General features: G+C 43.8%; 1 protein-coding gene and 1 long non-coding RNA gene across 5 annotated transcripts in view; one reads left to right on the forward strand and one right to left on the reverse strand.

Annotated features, from left to right (window-relative positions):
• Positions 1-299: 299 nt before the first annotated feature.
• On the forward strand, positions 300-2,290 carry LOC111264467 (uncharacterized). The gene is made up of 3 exons (XR_002682883.1): positions 300-438; positions 690-907; positions 1,691-2,290. It is a non-coding gene; the product is annotated as an uncharacterized LOC111264467 (long non-coding RNA).
• A 641-nt stretch (positions 2,291-2,931) lies between these two features.
• The window catches only part of smash (smallish), a 66,790-nt gene continuing 54,763 nt past the window's right edge, over positions 2,932-14,958 (reverse strand). For 3 of the 4 annotated variants that reach the window (XM_022840400.2, XM_022840403.2, XM_022840406.2), the window contains 8 exons: positions 9,856-10,094; positions 9,159-9,649; positions 6,950-9,024; positions 5,684-6,759; positions 4,611-4,760; positions 4,063-4,479; positions 3,600-3,796; positions 2,932-3,415 (listed from right to left, as the gene is read on the reverse strand). In XM_022840400.2, coding sequence (XP_022696135.1) covers positions 3,390-3,415; positions 3,600-3,796; positions 4,063-4,479; positions 4,611-4,760; positions 5,684-6,759; positions 6,950-9,024; positions 9,159-9,649; positions 9,856-10,094 — 4,671 coding nt within the window. In that variant the 3' untranslated portion in view covers positions 2,932-3,389. The remainder of the gene's footprint in view (positions 3,416-3,599; positions 3,797-4,062; positions 4,480-4,610; positions 4,761-5,683; positions 6,760-6,949; positions 9,025-9,158; positions 9,650-9,855; positions 10,095-14,958) is intronic. The other variant, XM_022840401.2, reaches the window with a different exon arrangement.

The following is a 14,958-nucleotide window of genomic DNA, read 5'->3' on the forward strand; positions in this document are numbered from 1 at the left end:
CAATAACAACGACAACAGCGCCACATTCGACAAGTAGACAAAATCAGCATCAATATCTTTAAGACATACGCTATAGCACTGCGTTCAAATGTACGCTAATTCCAATTAACTAGAAGCTAGGAACGGTTGTTGACTTGCTCGGGGCCAGCCTCAATTCAATTTCATAACTGAAGCTGACCGGTGGGATAAGCTACTAAAGCAATTTAATAGTGGTAACGCCTTGACGCAAGCGTTGATACCAACGAATATGGAAAAGGGCTTTGGATGACACTACTTCAACCCGTTCCATTCATTAATACTATCAGGCTGTTGGCAAAACAGACCGGATGGTTCGTTACCACAACAACAAAGTATTATCATAATGTTCTTCATCAGAGGTGGTAGAAATCAGTATTTTTAGATTAAAGCAGAGTGTTCTAACGACCGCACTTCAGACTTGTAAGCACGTTTCTATGCTACTTAGTTCTGTGCGTTTATTAAGTAATCAGCCTTAATTCCGTTAGCATTGTTTCCTCTTGGGATTTTCTCTTGAAGTTTCTGAGAAAATTTTGTTAGGTAATTTCTGCTGATGTTCACGACAAAGTTCAAAGGTTCATCTTAACAGATTTTATTTGCATAGGTGCTTTAGGCGAGTGTAATTGTGTTTTAGATGCGACACCTAACCAAGGTTCCATCTGCTAACCCCTTAGGTCAACCTGTATTTCGTGGACCACAGCTTTAAGTCTGATAGCGATACCGAAAACAGACGAGAAATGCCCCTGTCGTTCCTGGAAAAAGCCGTGTTCATATCCACTTTTCCAATTGTTGGTCGTGTGAAGCCACCTAAAGATCAGAAGAATTTCCCTATGTGTATTGAACAACATCTACTCATTAACAACGACAATGTTATTCCAGTTAGGCTTTTCAGGTAATCGAATACCCTAACTGTTAGGAGTTTAGTGGAAGCATTACAAGCCATCACGCGACCCTCGGGTATAAATTATTCTTCGAGACTGGTGTTTATTTTATTGCAACAGGCCTCTCTGGGCTACCTGTTTTATGTTACCTCCTCTGTCTAAGAAGGAGTATTAAAAGGGATTCGTTCGAAAGGAGTTCGATAGTGTATAAGACGCACGCTTTTTATGGTTCACATATTAAACGTTGCCGGTCAAACTCTGACTGCAAGACTCCTAACAGAAATAAATAACGGAGTAAATGACAATATGATGCGTATACCATGTTTTACTCGCAGACATGCAGCTCTTTATCTTTGTATGCAGGTCGACCTCGGTGAACTTCTCTATCCACTCAGTCACCCAGAAAGGCTTAACCCTAAGAAATCGGCCGGTAAACGCACGGTTTCGTACACTCTTCGACTGATAAAACTTTAAGGCGTAGTTGAAAAGCAGCTTTCATCGAAAGTGTTAAAAAAAAACGAAGAGCGTACACATAATTAGGAGAATATATGCCAAGAATATATGTTGTTCAACATAAATGCTTTTCTATGCAAGAATATACATTGAAAAAAGTACGTCAGGTAGGAGAGAATGGATGCCGTACTTTTGTTAGATTTTCATAGGATGGTCAACCCTTAGTAGTACAGAGCGCTTAATTTTCAGGATTTCAGGTTTTATACGTGAGGTCTATAGCAAGTGTCTGCAAATAATCGACCACCTAAAAAAAAAGTCTAATCAAATATATTTTTTTGTAGATTTTCATCCGCTGCAATCGGCCATCGCAGGCCGAGATGGCGTACAATATTTTCATCGTGACGTGCGACAACAATGCGGAGCATAATATATTCATATCAACGCCCTGTTCAGCTTTGGGAGCTATTCGTTACTCTCCGACTTTTATAGGACTGTCTATATTACTATGTCCGGTGCTCATCGGTTGAAGGAAGACATCAGTTGATAGCGAGATGTACTGCCCGCTTCGGACAGCTGATTACCTATCACATGAACTGTGCCATTGTTGAAAGCGTACGAGTGCACGTACCCATTACCTGCCTAGTATTGGGCCTTGTATTGTCTGTGGGTTAATGAGCTGTTGGTATAGTATGTACTCTGTACTCTACTCAACTATACTGAAGAATCATACGGCAAAAAAATGAGTTATGTCAATTGTATTTGTTATAAATGTAAATAGATACGTTACTTTAACCGTACTTACAACACAAGTAGAACTTATCGATGTCAGTTTCTCTTCTTTTGATCGAAATTTGCATTTCCATAACGAACCGGATAGTTAAATCATGTGGTACTAATAGATGCTCGTGGTACACTTTTGTTTCGTTCGAATGAACTATTTATTTTCTGGTGTCTTTACTTTCGTAGTTTGAAGCAGAAAACGATACTTTTTGTCTGTATCGGTACAAAGATGGACGACGAGAACAACAAACGAGTGTATTATAGAATCCAGTCAGAGAGAGCTTATCGTACTCTGCGGATATAGATTCAGCAGAGCTCATTTCGCTTCGTAGATGATAAAAGCTGTCCTAAAAGTATTCAAGGCCATTTCAATGCAAAAATCAGAAGAATTAATTCAACAGGTCAATGGTCCAAGTGAAAATGATGCAATTGAAAATTTCTGAAATATCCTCGCTGAAAATATCCTCGACAAAGTATTGAATTTGCGCTGTCTGTTATAATAAGGCTGTATCGGATCCTGATCATAATAATAGAATCAATTTTTGAGTTCGGTCTTTGTTGAATATTCCGTTCAACAGATCATGTTTAAAGCGCCATGCTAGTGGCGTCCTTGCCCCTAACCTTGACACAAGCTAAGTACGTATAGAAAAGATTACAATGTTTCATTCCATTGTCTCGAATCAGTAAACCTGCAGTCCAATGGAGATTTGCGTCCCATGAAAAACAGCTATCAATCTATGCTGTACTAGCCAGCCCAATACGTGTTTTTATAAAACTATAAATGAAAACGCGTACCCGAAAATAATTTTTGTGTAGCGTTTTATACAGTGATTTTATTTTAAAATCTGTAATATGTTCTAAACGTATTTTATACAAACATGGTAAAGTATTTATGTTAAATGCTGAAGTGTCGATTGGTTAGAGTCGTTAGTCGACAATCTGTCAACCTCAATCAGAGCGGGCGAGACTCGAGCCTATATCATGTCGCCGGCCTGCGATACGGAGAAAGAAGGTAAACGATAACGAGCCGTGTTTTCAAGGCACTGTCTTTCACAATTAGCATTCTTCATCACTTGCTAGGCGCAGCCGCTGTACAATTGACAAGCCTCCCGTAGCTAACAGGTGGACATACATATCCTTTTCCATAGATATATGTTGTCGATGGCTGTGTTATTTACTTGTGCTGCCGACCTGCTTAGAATGGTTTTCTTCGTTGTGAAGACATTGTACCGAAGGCTTCGATCATCCTGTTGATGTCGATTACACTCGGCTATATTTCAAGCCAGCTGAAAAACATTGTCAGGGAACACGTTACCAGTCAGCTTGGACGGTGTCACTCTGCCGTTGTGGCTATTGCTAAGGACTGAGACGGGTTAAGGACGTTTCGAGCTTTCCAGGTATTATGATTCTAAGTGTGTTATATATTTGTCCGATGAACGCTCTGATCAAGTTTGCATTTTATCACAGTACCTTCATCGTACGAATTGCAGTTATGGCAGTGCAGTTTCGAGTTGCGTACCCGCACGTCCGTTCCGCAGGTCCCATTTCCTAGACGCTGGCGACACACGCAGCAGCGGAAACAAGCTAGGTGAAAATGAAGCTGTAGGGATTCAATAACCATTGCTGCTCCACGGCCAAGTTCCTGCGAGCAGAGTGAGCATCTCTTCCTAAAACAGATTCAATACTACCTTAGGGAAAACGTTCCTTAGTCAGCGCTCGTAGCTGATCGACAGAATGAATTTTTAAAGCTTATCGTAGCAAGTAATTATCCTGTATCATATCGACAATACGAACAGCGACTGATAGAAACAGATGCCGACTTATTATTTAAACGTTATGTAATGAACGTTCGCAAGATGGAACACGAAACGAATTCCAAAATGATCTGTTCAGTTTACAGCGTTTAGAGGTAGTTTTCAACGTCTCTACTCACTTGCCAGAAATCCCAAGCTCTGAAACAGGATCGTTTGATGCTGGCGTTACCATGTTTGCCACCGAGTGCCCGTTCTGTGGGGCGACGGCTTTTCTCTGGGGACCGGACAGTGCAGGCATCGTGGAAGCAGATCCAAGCTCCTCCGATAACGGGGGCATATTACCAACGCCGGCACGACCACTGATAGGCACGCTTGACATTAACACCGGCGTTGAAGCCGAAGTAACTTGTAACTGGTTTGTGTGATTGGAGACATGTGAGACACTACCACTTGTTGCAGGAACGTGACCTGCATAGCACACGGGCAACGATCCCGTTAGCTGAGAAGAACTCTGGCCTGCGTAGCCAAGATTTTGGGCTTCTAGTTGTCGCCGCAGCTCCGCCTCCTGAATTAGCCAGTGGTTAGCGTTGAAGGACCTGCAGCGGAATCGGATTAAGGACTATTTACTATTTATGTAAGACAACTTGTTATATTATAGACAGGTATGCGCAATAGATAAAGAAGAGCACTTATGAAGTTGACGTTTGTTCATGCAGTTTATACACACTTGCTATCCTGTTGAGGTTTTTTTTTCGCACCGAGCTCAGCAGTAAGCTGACGTGGTTCGTCCGGAAGATTGTCCGCACTTTTCCGTTGCACTATGAGCTTCGGCTCTGCCGTGGGCCCTACGCCTCCTATATACGGTTGACTGCGTGACCTGCAATACCATTTGATCCAGTTTGCTTGTCAAATAGGCAAATTTTTCATTGAAACAAAATTTATTTGAGGGACTTATGTTCTTTCCTTCATTATGCTGTTAGTCGACTAAGCGGCAACACGAACCCTCTTCAACCCGTAGTAATAGAACAAGTACCCTTTGACCTACTAGTCAGTGGTAACTTTTACTCGTATGATTGCTTCCTTAAAGAATAATTGTTTTTTTAAGTTTTCCTGTAAATAGATTTACATATTTCGTCGTTACCTGACACACGCTTTATCAAACAGTTTCACGCCTTACAAAAATCTGCCTATCTACCGAAACACATTCCGCTTTCTTTTTGGAATCTCCAAAGAGTATTTTTCAAGCTTCAACTTTGCAAATCATGGCCAGCTTATTCCGTCAATGCATGGCGATGCTAGGAATACTAAAGACGAATGCGGAAATATATTATTCACTGTTCTAATATTGCTACGCGTACGCAATTTTTGTACTTGCTTATCTATAGAGATGCCTGTAAATAACCAGCCTTCCCCATACTGGCCACAATGGCTATGTAGTCCATCGTTTGATATGCAGTCTTCCATTTCAAACTGTGTTAAGCTTGGGCTTTACTCGCAAACTTGCGTAAGTTGCGGTTTCGATCAAAACAGCGATGAATATATGCAAGAAATTACAAAGTGTTGTATAACTTGTTGATTCCATCGGGCCAGTTATACTGTTACTCGATATGGGCGTCCCCAGCTAAAAAAACATTGGAAGTTGACTGATAATGTTCAAAAACATTTCTATAAAGACTCGCTTGGAAATGTTCGTCTAACAGTGAGATTTCATATCTGCCTTCATAGCCTCGCTTATTCAGCAGGCCAGTGTGTGCGTACGATACAAAAAGCAGATACTGTTGACTATACATATATACATACCTTTGTATGGCGTCGAGAGTTGGTTTGTTAACAGAAGCCGATAGAATTCTTCCTTGTTCGTGTGCCACTCTTGGTGCTTCATAAAAGTCTTCCGCCACGGAGGGCTTTCGTAGATTGTTCAGATAATCTCTCGTCTTGGCATAGGTTTCGACATTTTCGTAAATCTCCTGGCCATAGCCGCTGGCGTTAGCACCGGACAGTGGTAACTCGCCACCTGTCTTTCCCCCCAGGAGATGTGAATTTGTCGTTGCACCTGTTCTGGCTAGTTGATTGCTATTTGCGTAAATATCCTCGCAGGATTTTGCGTATTTGCGCGTGTTTTCATAGATGTCTTCAGTGCATGGATACCCTGAGGAGGGGGTCGACTGCTTTTGCTGCTGCAAATGCTGCATGTAGTCATAACCTGGGTAATTGACCGTACCCTCGTGGTAACTTTTCCTTTCCTGCCGAAGTATGGGATTCTCGCGACGCCTGATCATTGACATGTCATTGTAACCCGGACTTTCGTGCACTGCTGGTCGTCGCAAATCCCCATACATCTGCTCCTGATCTATAGGGGCTAGGCCAAATCGCGCCTGGCTACCCTGCAAACTAGCCTGGGTATTCGGCAAATTAGCCTGGCTTGTCGTGACAGTCGTGGCCATTTGTACCATCTGTCTTGCACTGGCAGACATTCCGGCAGCCGTCTGCTGATAATATGGACCGCGGTACATGTGCTGAGCGCGGTTCAGCTGAGGCGCATTTTCGTACAGTTCTTCTGTGGGGTTGTAAGGCGTCATATTTGTAGGAGGCGCAGGCGCGGGTCCCTTCTTGATGCCCTTTGGGGGTTGAGATGGCAACTGGTTGTACACATCGAAATTACCAGCACTGCTTGTAGACACCTGGTAAAGTTGTTCACCAGAACCGGAAGCAATCATTTCGACGTTTTCATAAGGTTCCTGCATAGGCGAACTCTTCACCTGAACTTCTGCTTCGACCTGCAGTTGCTGGCGAGAGCTGAAGTGCTGAATCGGTGTTTGATGGGTCGTGTTATCTCTTTCTATATCACGTCGTACCGCAGAATCAGAACCCTGCGCCTATGTAGACAACAACAACATATACATATATTCCTGCGGTACAGTTGCTATGATATGAAGAGGAATAGGACATCGTGGCTGTGCCGTGTCCCAACTAGATTTTTTATTACACATTTCCTTATTCTTTGCTTAGATTGCTAACTAATTCAAATATAGTGTGAATGTGAATAATAAGGAGAAAAATACGTACCGGCATTGTGTAGCTGACTCCTGACTCTTTCCAGCCGTCTGCATTATGCTGGGGATACTGTCCTGAGATGACTGCATCATGTTTAATTTGAACAATTTGGGAATCCCCGTCTCTGGCAATGGCGTCATCAGTATGCAATGCAACACGGGCTTTTTCTTTTTCCTTGTTCCATAGTGTCTGACCGGCGGCCTTAATTCGATGCAATGGATCAGGATTAGGGGGACTGACCGTATCTGCAGGCGGGTTAGCTAACCCATGTTCTGGTGACCGAGCAACCATGTTCCCCTGATCTGTTTTTGGTGAAGATTTGGTTGATGTTCCAAGCGAGCCAGTATCATTAAAGTCGATGAGTTTACTATCCGGAGATGAGTCTACCTCAATATGTACCGATCTGTTCGTTTTGTTGGGTCTAGAAACAGGCGCGCTTTCGCTATCGGGCGAAAGGTCAGATAAGTGTGCCGGCGACTCGTTGCGCTCAGAGACGGGCGAAAACAGGGAGCTTGAAGCCACTGAAGATAGCATGGCGTTGCCCACTTCTCGCTGTATCTCTGTTATTGTCGTTGTTGTTGAGCTGGCGCTTCGGGATTCTTCACTAATCGTACTCTCCGAATGGTCGGTTGGCGATTGAACAGGATAGACCTCGGAGCCCAGTCTAATATCCAACAGAACGTGTTCCTCGTCGGAACGCTTTTTGTCCCCTGCCGGTACAAGAATAGTGTTTACGGGGGGTGCACATGTAGGCTTCCCCTCTTGCATCGGAGTTCCATAGACTTCGGCTTCGATGTTAGCCAACTTAGCGCGTCGTCTCTCAATATCGTTCGTCGTCGAGGACGAACAGAAGAGAGCTTCCTTGCGTTTGCGAATTAGGTCAGGCTCAATGGCTACCTCGATTTTGGGTTTCGACTGCATACTATTTAAGGTTAACTCAACTTTGCGCTGGTCTGACAAGAACTGCGCCGGAGCCATATCGGAGTTAATCTGCAGTGCCATCAGCTTTCTTTCAACAGTCTTCGGTTCAATGTCAATCTGCTGCACCGTTTTCCCTCTTTTGGTTGCGTTCTCAAGAAAATTTGCCTTTCGTTGTTCGATCAACTTGGGTTGGATGTCCAAGTCAAGGTTACGTTCGGTCTTCTGCGCAGCTTCAGCACTTCCAAGAAAGTTGGCCTTCCGTTGTTCGATTAGTTTCGGTTCGATATTCAGCTCAACGGTCGTTCGTTCGACGCGCGTTCCCGAATGCTCGAAAAAGCTTGCTTTGCGCTCTTCCAATGTGGTTTCGATGTCGACGGACGGCGTCTTGGATTTGCTTGGTTGAGACTCACCCGATAAACTTCCACCGCTGTTTTCAATCGACGCTTTGAGTTGTGCCACCGCTACTGAAGGCAACTCTACAACTCTGATATCGTCTGTTCGTTGTGAAGCATTTTCAATCGAAGCTTTGCGTTGCAAAACAAGATGTTGCTCGACACTGATTTCAGACATGACGTCAATTTTTCTTACCATATTATCGGAGCTCGCCTGACGGATGAACTCAGCTTTTTTGCGTTCGATAATTTGTGGCTCGATTTCTTCGACAGGAGACTTTTTCTCCATCGCGGTTTCAGCAAGTGACTTAGAAAGTGAGTTCTTCCGTTTAAGTACTAACTGTTCTTCGACCGGTACGTCGACGGGGATCGGTCTGGTCGGTTCCTGCTCCTTGTCCCGTTCTTCGTCCTGCTCGAGCTGTAAAGCCTGAATAAATAGTTGCGATTTTCGTCTCTCTACGAGTTTTGGTTCGATGATAACTTCGTTTGCCACAGCCGCTGCAATTACCTTGTCACTGTTATCCTCGATCTGATTCTGTCCAACTTGCCCCGAACAGAATTTTGCCAGCTTCATTTTAAAGTTCGTTCTGCGCTCAACTTGCTCGGGGCTTTCTTCTGCTTGCGTATCGACCCGGTAAATGACCATTTCGAGCTGCCCAGTCATCAGGGCAAGATCCATTGACGACGGCACACTCCCTGGAGAGTCGGCTAGAACTCCATTAAGTGAAATAACTTCATCTCCCTGTTTCAGTCCTGCGAGGCCCGCCACACCATCTAAGTGGAACCAAGCCAATCAAAAAAGGAATTACTAGAGAATAGTTATAGATGTCTCTGCTACTATTCGTCTATGTAAGAACAAAATTGGTGCAAATTGAGAATTTTCGTAATAATTTACACTAATCACCAACCTTCATCAACGGACTCGACTATGACCTTTTGGCCGTCCTGAGTGAGTGAAAAGCCGAAGATGTCAGACGATGGGTTAATGGAGAGGCGAATGATAACCTCATTGGAATTTGACGGGGTTTCATCTTTGGGTAAAGCTGACCCGGGAAGCGCGGACGGCGGCCGAGGCTGCACTGCAGATGTGACCAACTGTCTGCCCAACTCGTTGGTTGCCGCAGAAGATGCAGCAGGCCTCATTTGGTCTCTTTCTGAATAATTGGCAGCACTTACTACACTTCCACTTCCGCTAAGCGAATCGACTCCCGAATCCGCTATCCACGGGTTTATCGGAGATGCGAGCCTTTCTTCAGAGCCTTGAGAGCCTTCAGAACCTAGGCGCTCTTCGGAGTTGGCGTCGGATGATTTATCCTCCGATTGGCTATCCACAGAATCTGCCGTTGTTAGACGTTTGTGACCCGCCGCAAGACCATTCTCTTTATTTTCCTCATCAAAGCTAAAACGACAGAAGCATTTGGGGACAAATGACGAGACGACAAAATAAAAAATACGATGAAAACATTATAAACCGTATTGTAAGATTTAATATTTGTTGGCATCTACTACTTATGTGCTTAGTCGGATTATTGTGCTTTAGCTTTCAATTATTAATTAGTATGCTAATTAGCATCGGGAGTATTGCAGTAAAAACTAAATACTTACTGGACGTTATTTTCATTATGGTTCGCTATATGCTCCTGGCTGAAAAAACTTAGGTTATACCCAAGGTGAGGAGAAGCCTGCTGGCGACTCTGTCGTTGCTGCATCATCTCGGAAAAAGTTTTCACTTTGCGAATCTGACGGGCTTCTTCTTCTTCCATAAGGCGTTTAGCTTCTTCGGCCCGGCTTAGGAGGCGTTCTGGTACACGTTGACGACGGGCAGACTTCCATTTGTCGAGATTCTGGAATAGATAACAATGCTTTGACAAAAACCACCCCGGACTTCAATTTTTCACAGCTAATTTGTAGTCAGCCCCAAGAAAACACGTAACGACCCTACAAATTGATTCAGCTGATGAATATGCGCCTTGTGTAAATCCATATCAGCGTCGTGTTTTTGACTTTAGACAGTATCCTGGCTGTAAAAGTAAGGAATCCCCAGCTGGATTGCCAGTTCCGCTAAATACCAATACACGGTCCTACAAATGCAATATGTGTGAAGCAATACAAGTATCTACCTTTTTGTCCGGTTAAATAATGGACTTTACATATTTCGGCGCCAAATTTAAATTGTCTTCGACTTTGTTAAATGGCACAGTTACATGCAAAAATGTCTCTGTAGAACAGGATTTTTTTTCTTTGTTTTATAGATTAGGACACTGAAGCAGTTCTTGCATTATGCGTCCTTAATCTAGAACGTTCATTTGGCTTCAGCTCAGTGAGTTGGCGCAGCCAATACGTCTATACGCATATGATATGTATACTCCGACGCGTTTGTGTCTAAATATGGATCACTCGGTCACTTAAGTTTCAACAAGGTTTTGAATAACAACAACAGATAGGCAGCAAAATGCTGGTGGTCATTATACGGCATGACGAGATGCAACGGTGAAAACTACGTGAGTCACTGTTCTTATGTACAAAATGTAGTAGCGAACAAAAGTAACCAATATACTTTATCGTTTTACTAAAAAGAAGGGCACGCACGGGATGGTGAAGCGTTTGATCTACGAAAAAGCAGATCGGCGATGAAATAACGCTTCGACTGAGTGGAAGTTTTGTATAAAACGGTCTCCTTCTGATTTATTTGGAGCATGCCGCGCATAAACTGCCGGCCGTGCATCCTATTACGGGCGGACAAAACGAAGAGCCGGATAAAAAAAAAACTAGATGAAAAAACGTCGATAAAATGTACGTATTTCGCAGGACAACTGTGAGCTGCTTAATTATCACCTCTGTTATGATTAAAACGAAAGATCTTTAAACAAACGACAAATTATCATTGTTCAGTATTTATCTAGTACGTCGCAGTGGCTCCTGTTCTTAATGAAGTACGCGAAGCGAAAGAATTGCGCCGGTAATAGCAAATTGTTACAGATTACGTACTGATATTTTCATGGCACGGAAGCATTGGCTATAATATGGTGATTTACTACGCCAACGTCCTCCCATAGTTTGCGATGAGTGGGGATGCTACAAGAGTCCCCCTCGTCCACACAATCAGCTCTATCCCAGGTAACCCAACAAGCTGGAATGAACGTGATTAAGCCAGTTTGATCACTCTATCATCACATTATTACAAGTAACATAACTTTCTAGTTGTGTTTTAGGCAGATACTGGCAGTGCCAGGATACAAACAACTATCATTGCTATTTTACTGAGATGACTGACCCAAATTTGGCTGAAGGTCGAGGACCCAATATCGAGGAGACTTGCTCTACATCGTGTCACTTCCCGGGGCGTTCCCTATCTTGTTTTGTCATGCTCCTCTGTTGTTGGGTTGGCCACCTGGAAAAACCACTAGGAAATACCGAGTATCCGCGAGGGGCCAATATTGCTTAAATATGAATATGGTGGAAGGTGATGGCTCTCAGTGAGGCATTGATCATCTAGATTGAGGTCAGTTAGCTGCTGGCCCGACTGCCGTCTCATGCATAGGCGAAATGATCGGTTCGCCGTCACGGCACTTGGTGACCTTCTCCACGATTCGTCATTATGTCCATGTTGGCTGTCGTTTATATCACTTCGTGCATCGTAGAGAAGACAGCTCTACCTTAGAGTACCTAGCTAATGATTGGAACACCGAAAACACGTTGGAAATAAACAGATGATCAATATTCGACCGTGAGCTATTATAGCTCTCGTTGTCTAATTTCACATAAATTATACAGAGCGTTTCACGTTTATTTACATAAAGCGTTCGTGCACGCCAGTGCTGTAGGTCTACAAATATAACATTGAGCCATACTGACCGTTCTTAACTTAAAATTAAGCCAATTAAATATTTCTAAATAATAGTGCTCAACGAAATACGCGCCGTTTGATCCTTTTGCCATTCTTCTGGTAACGCCATAGTACAGTCACTGTAGAACTTGTGTGGTTTCCAGGCAAGAAGTTGTGACAAACGATTTTCGCATCCTTCCACCGAAGCTAAATTTAAAATCCATTCATTAAAAAAATCCGCAGAGACCTAGTAGATGACTGGTGTCCGGCAGTGGAAGATCCGGACTATCAGGCGGATGCAGCAGATTTCTCACCATGGGTTTGCCGGGTATATATGTGGTCCGACGCTGGCATGGTGGAAGAGTTTCTTGCAATTTTGTTAGTTGTTGACATTAGAGATTCGAATTAATCATTCTGCTAGACGGCAGCGACACCTAGTGCACTATGCCTTTCTGCATCATCTTTCTGGGCGTCAGTTTAAGCTTTGCCACACACTATGGAGAATATTTGTTCTTTTTTTTTCATCGCCGCATGTGACCCAGTTTTCATCACCTGCAATTAAATGCTTTTAGAAATGACCCGATTACATCACATTTTTATAGAATTTCGCACTGTGATCTTTTACGCCGCTCGGTGTGGGACTTGGACATCGAGCATTTTTTTTTCAAGCCTCGATGAACCAGTATGAACTGAGATGATGAATGCTTAGTTGTTTGGAGATGTCATGGCCATTTACGAGCCGGTGTCACTTAACTTCCGCAGTAACGTCGTCAACTTTTCTCGTAATTGGCCAACCACTACAAGAGGCATCTGTCACATCTAAAGTTATAGAACGAAACCAACCATAGTGCATCTTGATCGTAAACAGCATATTTTTGTGGGCTTGGGTAGCATTTGTGTCCTTTATCGTAAAAATTGTAAAATACAACGAACGAGTTTTCACAGACATCCCCTTTATCTTCAAGTTGCTCAATCTCAAGCCTGAATAAAGGCGTTCCAACGAGTTTAGCCCATCGCCTACTACCATACCTCAGTTTTTCGATGAGACCAATGGCGACCCGACGCGACTTGTATGACTTGAGATATGTGACTTTAAAGTTATCCAGCTAGAAAAACGGCTGATACTTGTTCAACAGCCTGATCTTTCTGTAGATAGCACCCCCCTTTTAGCTCGCCTTCAGCTCGCTCATACTTAATCATTGAACTGTGCATTGTAATTGGTTTATAGTAATAGACCTACAAGCAATATAGTGGTAAAGAATCCTTCGCCATTACCAAAGAGAGAAGAAGCGAGCAAAAACAGTCAGTATAGTTGTGATAAAAATATCCAAGGAAGATTTATTCAAGTATGATGTCGTTGTATAAGCTATAAAATATAGGGTGTATTTTATTTTTCCTCATCGTCTACTTTTCCCGTATTCTGGTGGCTCTCAGAAGTACGCCTGTATTCACTGGCACCATCATAATAGCTGCATGGGCTAGTAATCTATTGCGGTTTATCCGAAATAGATAATATCTACCGGATGTCGTAGGGATGCGTTCTTGCACCCACCGTCAGAGGGAGCTGGACGGCGCTAACAAAGATAAGATGAAAGAAAGTCCGGCTACCGCCTCGGGTGAAATAATCCAATAGGATCTGGCGGGTACAACATTTTATTAACGTAAGCAGCGATTATTTGGCGATATTTGGATTCTGTCGACCAAAAAGCAGTCGCAGTTAACTGTTATGGCCAGAAACAGACCCCTTGACACCAGCTAACAGGGATAGACGACACTTGTGACCCACTCATTAGTGCCAGTGTTGTATGAGGATTGCCACTGTCCTCATTGTCGTTATCACCGATGATTTCTGAAACTTTTTCTGAGATGCGCGTATGTGTATCTGTCTATTTGTGCAGGGCGCAACCTCTCTGAAACAACAGCGGAACGGGCGACGACGGATTGAACGGAAGGAGCGGACTGGCTACTGGCGTTTGTGCAGGCCAACAAAATAGGTATCGAAGAGGAATGGGGCCGGGAAGCTCTGAAACGTCAATCCAGCAGCAATGGAATGGTCCACGCAAGACCCCGCGTCCTGTCAATCATTGACTATGACGAGTTGAGACAAGAAGTTGCAGACAGGCAAACTGATAGGCCAGTGAAGCAGAGCCAACGTGTTCCCACCGACCAGGGAACCAACCCAAGTCGTTGAGCCACAAACCAGCTTTGGTCTCTTGGCAAATGTAGCCGCCGCTATCACCAACAAACACGAAGAAATGATGCTTTGAGCAGTAGCTACGACGGCGGCCAGATGGAGGCTGACTGAATGATACCGAAACGACCCCGGAACAAGTACACACGAATCTGACCAAAACCACCCATCACACCGAATACACGGCACAGTCACTCTACTGAATGTATGATATGGCCAAAGAAATGCTTAGTAGCACTCTTTACTGGAGAGGTGGCGTCCTGTACTGCAAGTCGAATGCCATCGCAATGGAGTAACAGCAGCGTGGTGGTCACTGTCGACCGATCGAACGGACAAGACCATTTAAAGAACTAGCTTTTCTAACAGAACGGATCTAGAGCACGGGGGCCGGCTAGGGGGCGATGGAGGACAAACAAATACAAACATATTGGGAAAATGGTCGACGAATCAAAATGAGACACTCGTATACGAAGTCGATATAGCTCAGCCAGCGAAAGTTGTTAATGACAATCGCTGTTCCATGTATAGCGCTACTTTAGTCGTCTACTCAACTTGAACCTCAGCTTGGAGGTGAAGCCCACGTATGATACAGTCCAATAATAGCTATCCGACACGGCAAACGCGTTACGCGCGGTAACCGATTTCGTTTCTCATTTGGAATTTTTGCGTGCGCTCCTGACTCCCTTTGGTA

Source organism: Varroa jacobsoni, unplaced genomic scaffold, assembly GCF_002532875.2.
Source record: "Varroa jacobsoni isolate VJ856 unplaced genomic scaffold, vjacob_1.0 scaffold_860, whole genome shotgun sequence".
Lineage (NCBI taxonomy): Eukaryota > Metazoa > Arthropoda > Arachnida > Mesostigmata > Varroidae > Varroa > Varroa jacobsoni.